Consider the following 6536-nt stretch of genomic DNA (forward strand, 5'->3'; position numbering starts at 1 on the left):
AATTCTACTGTAAAATATACAATGATTTTATTTTATATGAAATAAAAATAATTCAGCAAACAATGAATGTATTATTTACAATTATTTTATTGTTAATAGGTAATTGATTTATATAAGAATTGGGAAATAATGGATACTTAAATAAATAACAATTAATAAATATTTGTTTGTAAAATAACAACATTTATTAATGAAATTATTTACAATTGTATTATTTAGTTCCGGCAACAAATAATCCAGAAAACAAAAAACCACCTCCATCATCCATTGTGACATCAGGATGTGTTCTATTTGGAAGGACTTGATGATATCTCATAAAATTATCAGTTAATCGAAGGTACACAACATCTCTTCTCATCTTAAATTCAGCATACATAGTAACTAACACTTCTCTATACGGTGAATATATGACAAAAGGCCTTGACAAAGATAAGTATGGTAAAAGTATTTTAACAAATTCAATTGGTTCCTCTCTGCAGACTACAATTAAGCCATCAAATTTATTTGATTTTATAAAATCTAAACCATCTGTACTTGTTATTGGTCGATGTTTTTTCTTTATTTGTGTATACGCTTCATCACTTTTCCTTTTTTTATCTTCTGAAAAATTTGGTACATCTTCTTCATCATTTTCTTCTGGAATACTGTCTTCAGTTTTTGTATTCAATATTTCATCTAAACTCACGGTTAACATTTGTTTTATTTTAGTTTCAGAAAAATTCATAGCCTTTACTGCTCTTAATGCATTTTGCTCAGATGTTGAAGAGAATACGTGTACAAGGCGTCCATCATCATGTAATTGATTAAGAAGTGCCGCTTGTAATAATCCTTGACTACCATTCTCATATAGCAAATATTTGCCACCAGGATCCAAATTCACACGACATAATATTTGAGCTAATGTATCAAACCTTAAAGCTATAGTTTTAGGAAGAGTTTGTTGCTTGTATAAAACATCCGTAATAAGCCGTATTGACGGTTCAAATATAGTTAAATAATCACAATACTTCCTGGCTTTTTTTTTCAAGTATTTTTCTTGAGCATATTCAGTCTTTAGCTGAAATGTCTTGCTGTTTTCTAACAATCGTTCAACAATATTCTGCCCACTTTCTCCACTTTCTTTTAATGCTATTATTTCATCAGTGCTCAACAACTGAGATGAACTATCATCGGTTATAAGTTTATTATCGGTACCACAACCATTTGTTGACCATTGGTTACGCGCTTGATTATCGTTACATACTACCAATGTGTAATGTCTTTTTTTTTCTGGAACTGGCTCTAGTTTGTAAGTAGATGAGAACGGTTGTCCGATAGCAGCTTTCAGATCGATGACATCACGACCTAACTTTAATAAAGCTTTATTCGATATTTGATGAATTAAATAAGTTTCATTTTTGTTAATAATTAAGTAATCACCTCGCGAGATAATGTTTTCTAGATTAGAAGCTGTCATGATATTTATTTAAACATTAACTTTATAACTCATTTACATTTATTTTAATTTAAAAATATTTAAAAAAAAAAAGTTAAACTTATAACAATTATTTCGTTTGTATAATAAATATTAAATAATAAAAAGTTTTAAACTTTTAAATTCTTATCAAATAATATAGATTTTGAAAATATTCTAAACATTTGATAACATCCGCATGGTCAAAACATTTTTATGCTCGCTAAATTTCCCTTGTAGATAAACATTATACAATCATGGTATATTATATTTATTTTCTATACACACCACGGTTCATGTTGGTCATAATGATTGTGTTGATTGTGCTCATAAACATTTAGATACTGTTTACAACTTCCCCCACCATATGTTTTGTTTTGTTTAACTTACTAAATACTAAATAGTAAATAGGTATTAAATACTAATAGAAATAGCAAATGTAGTTAAGAAAAACTGCTTTACTTTGTAGTTTGTTAGTTTAAATACCTATTAGAAAGACTTGACCTATTATCAAACATAAAGGCAAGAATATTATCTAGGGGACCTCTAGTTTTTTTTTAAATTTGTTAAATCAAGTGATGTGTATTTTAAATATCAAAAAAAAGATCCGTGCTTTACAACATAAAAATAAAATTGTGTACTTAAATTAAAGATAAAGAGAATCCTTAAAACTCTAAAGGTTAAATTATTTAAACCACTTTAATATTATGTAATATGTCGATTCTATTTATTATTTATAATATGTAACTATGTACATCATAGAAAAAATACTAAGTTAAAAGCATTTTTCCTAGATTACTTAACTACATACTATATTTAGTATGTACCAAAGTACTTATGAATAAAAACTAAGCTTATTCTTATGAATGTAATTAACTATTTAAAACTATTACATATAGAAATAATTTTGAAGCATTACGTGAAGAATCGATAACTCAAAAATTATAACATTTTTGAAATAATATGTATTAATTATATTTATTATATATATTAAAATATATGGCTTAAAATCATACCTAAAAAAAATAATTAAATAAAACAAAATTTATATAATAATTAATTTAATAGTATATTATTAATATGTCGTGGTCCAAAAGCGATATAAGTATATTACTGATATTAGTGATATTATATTATTATAAGCCATCATTCAGCTCACAGCTGATTCTGATAAATAACAAAATGGCAGCGCCTATATATTTACGGCCGTATCTCCCCACTTTTTCTAAATAGCATAAGGATTTTTTGGTTGGATGTATTGCTATCTACAACCGTGGTTCTACTGAACAATTGAAGTGCTATTGACCATTTAACCAAGCCAATTGTTATCATTTTGGAATTTGGTATGAATTTCTTAAAAATTAAACTCTTATTCCAAATTTAATTAGTTTTCAATTTTGCTAATTTGTGATATTATTTCTTGCAGTTCACTGAGGATTTTACACAGTTGCGAACACGCATAGTCCAAGTTTTGTAGCGGATTGTGAAACCTAGTAAATAATAATCACCAATCTCGGATAAGAAATGGCGAGTAAGTATGAGTTACATTTCTGACTCGTTTACAGAAGCATAATATGATTATTTTATTTTTGTTTTCTAGGGGGTAACGCTAGAGATCTTGCGCGCGAAAAGAACCAAAAGAAACAATTGGAACAAGCCAAAAAAAAAGGAATTTCGGACAAAGGTTCAAATCAAGGTTTGACGTTGGAACAAAGAAAACAAAGGTAGATAATCACTAAGTACACTGTACATACATAGTAATGATGAAATTTTGATATTAAAGTTAAAGACATTTAACACTTCCAGATTTAGTTGTGTGTTTAGGATTTCTTTCATAGAAGGAGGAGGGGATTATGACCCGAAATTGACATATGTACCAGAATTTTATTACTTATTGACAAAGTGATAAATAGATAAAATAACTATAACCATATAAATATAAACTAAATAAAATGGAAGATATGTCTCCCTAATTTACCCCTGTAAATAGCTTACTGATTTGATTTAAATATGTTTGTTCAATTTTATTAACTTGCATAATAATGCTTGGTACATTTATAAAATTGGGAATGTTCCAATTACATAGTTGGTCACCAATTATAGGATCACAATTAATTTCATACAAACATCTTCTGTTTTCAATCAATAAATTCATAAATTCAATAATACTAATTGTTGATTTATATTTTAAAATAATTAATTGTTTTGTAATTATTATTTTTTTTTTCTCTGTAATTTAATGATTTTTGCTTTATCTTTTTTAATAGTATATAAGAATAATTTATGAGATTTTTTTTTATATTTTCTTCATAGTTTTTACTTTTTTATGATTTTACTAGTTATTTTATTATCCATATTTTGATTTTATTATTGATTCTCAGAATACATTTTAGAGATTTTTCATGTATATTTTTATTATCAAATATTAAATTTCTAATTATTAACAAACATACTGATGTTTAAAAGAAGTAATACATTCTATGTCAGTAGGTACATTTTTAAAACTGGTCAAATGGTCTCCATAGTCCACTATGCAGTTTTAAATAATTTAATATTTACATTAAATCTAATTCTATTTTCAATTCTTAAATTAAAAACAGGATACCGTTGAAAAAAAAGATAGAATATCCTTCTCTTAGATTAATTTTTTTTTTCAACCTGACATAACTCAAAATTGGTTTAAATAAAATACAAACCATATTGTAATTTCTATAAGATACTGAAATAATTATATGTAAGAAAAATAATATTAACGACTTAATTTATAATGCAACAATTATTTTTTTACATTCATTTTAGTTGACTAAATTTAGCTTTAAAGTTTTAATTTATACCTTAATATTTTACCAATGTTTAATTTTGTATAAATTTTGTAAGTTATTAAATATATTAACAAAATTGTTCTATTTTCAGAGATGCCGATAGAATGAGAGAAAAACAACTTAAAAAACAAGAAGATAAATGAATCCAATGATGAATATTTGTGTCACAGATATATTTTAATCCTGAGCTCAAAATAAATTCAATTATATATTATGTAATAATACCATCTATAAATTGTTTAGACTGCTTTTAGTCTTAATTATCTTTATCCTTATGAAGTAAAAACATGATTTTCTTTTATAAATTACATTGATTGTTTTAAGTCTCTTCGAAATGAAGAATATAATTATGAGTATTATCTTGTATACTAATTAAATAATAATTTTCAATAATTACTGTTGAGATATGAAATAAACACTAGATCTTGAAATTTAATTTATGATTTATTTGCTAATATACTATTTATTTAAGATTAAAAATTTCAACTTATACAACCAAATGTTAAATTTATACATTTTTTTTTTCATATTGAAATAGCTTTTTTTTAAATATATACAAAATATAGCATAATAAGTAAATGGTTTAAATATATAAAATTGGCTTGTTAGCTTGTGGAAGGAACCATTCAGCAGCAATACTTCCTAATTAAGATGGGTTCAGGGGAAATAATTTTTTATTTTGTATATTATGTATATATGAGGACGTCCCTGCGCCATTTTCTTTTAAGTTTTCTTCTCAGTAGGTTGCTGGAATGGTGATTGATGACATATCAGAGATTAATGTGTTTTTGTTTGGAATGCCATTTTTTGTAGACAGATTACTTCTTAGTTAACTGTTAATATCTGTAAATCATTATGTAAAGCAGTAGTACCCAAATTTTTGTGATTCAGGGTACCTTTCTTTAATTTCAAATAAAAAAAAAAAAAATGAGTAAAAACATTAAAAATTGTAATAGGTGATATGAAAATATTTTTGTAATTGTAATAATATTTAATTTATACATATTTATTGAGTCTCTTAAGATTTAGGTAAATATTTATTTATACATATTACATTAATAAGATGGATGAGCTTGCATATCACTGCATAGTGTGACATCCTTGTAAAAATGTCACGGCGCACACTTTGGGAACCACTGATGTAGAGCTTTGTTGGTCATGTGCCATGGGGCTCTAGTGATTGTCAAGACATTGATTGAAAGACTTGATTGGTCTTATGTCCAAGGGCTTGTCTTAGCTCCAAATTTTAGTGTCACATGACAAGAGAAGAGTTATAAAAAAATTGTTTTATTTATTAAAATTTTGTTTTCCATATTCATTGAAAAGAATAACGAACAGAGAAGGTGTAAGTGTATGTGACACTATTTTCTTTTTGTATATTGGGCCCAAGTTAGTCTTGTCCAAAAGTATTTGGTTAAATTTTTTATTGGTATAAGTAATGTTATGATAGATAGTTGAAGGCAGTCATTTTTATTGAACGTGAAATTTACTTGAACTGATTTATTTTCGTTTATCTTAATTTTCCACTTGTTTGTCCAATTTGAACTTCTACTGAATTATTGACTAACATTAAAAAATTTATTATTGCAAAGTAGAACATTTAATAGCAATAATAAATAATATTATTAATTTACTGTTAATTTGTTTACAATTAGGACTTCCAACTCTTTAATTAGAATAAACAATTTACAGAGAAGAATTTCTTCAGTATGCTGATTCACACTAATTCCTTCAATTATAAAGTTATTAAAAAAATTAATTTTGGTATTTTTAAATATTTAATATCAATATTAGGACATAATATGACTGCTATCCTGGATAGATGACCACTCGAGTTCTAATCGATGAAACAATATCCCATGTAGAGAAACACTTGTTCTAAATCTTACAACTTATAATTAATAAACACAAAATTCCACAGCTTATCACTTGAATGATAAAAACTTGATAAAAAAAAAAAATACCTACCATAATTTATAATATTTTAGAAATGTCCTGCTATAAATGTTTTTATTTTATGAGATATCTTTTTACTATAAGTTGACGATTATTTTAATAATTTTGATTCATCTAAATCGAAATTAAAATGAGAATTTTCTGAGTACCTAACTTTTTACTTTCATTTTTAATAGTCATTATTTTTGTTAATATTGTCAATGTTTTTTGTAATGTGAAGTAGGTACCTACTGATATAATAATCGCTTTTAATTAAGTTTATTTGTTTAAATTCTTTCTTTTTACAATTATTTCTTAATATAATT

At 25.3% G+C, this 6536-nt stretch overlaps 2 protein-coding genes across 3 annotated transcripts; one reads left to right on the forward strand and one right to left on the reverse strand.

The window, feature by feature from the left end:
* Nucleotides 1-160: 160 nt before the first annotated feature.
* Nucleotides 161-1518, reverse strand: LOC112598454 (tRNA (adenine(58)-N(1))-methyltransferase non-catalytic subunit TRM6). The gene has a single exon (XM_025344918.1). The coding sequence runs from the start codon at nucleotides 1454-1456 to the stop codon at nucleotides 212-214; it is 1245 nt and encodes a 414-aa protein (XP_025200703.1). The 5' UTR covers nucleotides 1457-1518; the 3' UTR covers nucleotides 161-211.
* A 1171-nt stretch (nucleotides 1519-2689) lies between these two features.
* LOC112598495 (putative SERF-like protein) lies at nucleotides 2690-4502 on the forward strand. Of its 2 annotated transcripts, XM_025344979.1 has the most exons (4): nucleotides 2690-2796; nucleotides 2880-2984; nucleotides 3054-3177; nucleotides 4367-4502. In XM_025344979.1, the coding sequence occupies exons 2-4, from the start codon at nucleotides 2978-2980 to the stop codon at nucleotides 4416-4418; spliced, it is 183 nt and encodes a 60-aa protein (XP_025200764.1). In that variant the 5' UTR covers nucleotides 2690-2796; nucleotides 2880-2977; the 3' UTR covers nucleotides 4419-4502. The 2 variants fall into 2 exon arrangements, with proteins under 2 accessions (XP_025200764.1, XP_025200762.1); XM_025344977.1 differs by lacking the exon at nucleotides 2690-2796 and having other exon boundaries at nucleotides 2803-2984.
* The last annotated feature ends 2034 nt before the right edge of the window (nucleotides 4503-6536 follow it).

This window comes from Melanaphis sacchari, unplaced genomic scaffold (assembly GCF_002803265.2).
Source record: "Melanaphis sacchari strain LSU unplaced genomic scaffold, SCAv2.0 Contig48_pilon_pilon, whole genome shotgun sequence".
Lineage (NCBI taxonomy): Eukaryota > Metazoa > Arthropoda > Insecta > Hemiptera > Aphididae > Melanaphis > Melanaphis sacchari.

Bases quoted from the DNA above. Each gene is read 5' to 3' on its own strand.
- LOC112598454 (XM_025344918.1), bottom strand. From the start codon at position 1,456: ATGACAGCTTCTAATCTAGAAAACATTATCTCGCGAGGTGATTACTTA.
- LOC112598495 (XM_025344979.1), top strand. The intron at 3,178-4,366 runs GTAGATAATCAC...TTCTATTTTCAG, and splicing joins TTGGAACAAAGAAAACAAAG to AGATGCCGATAGAATGAGAG.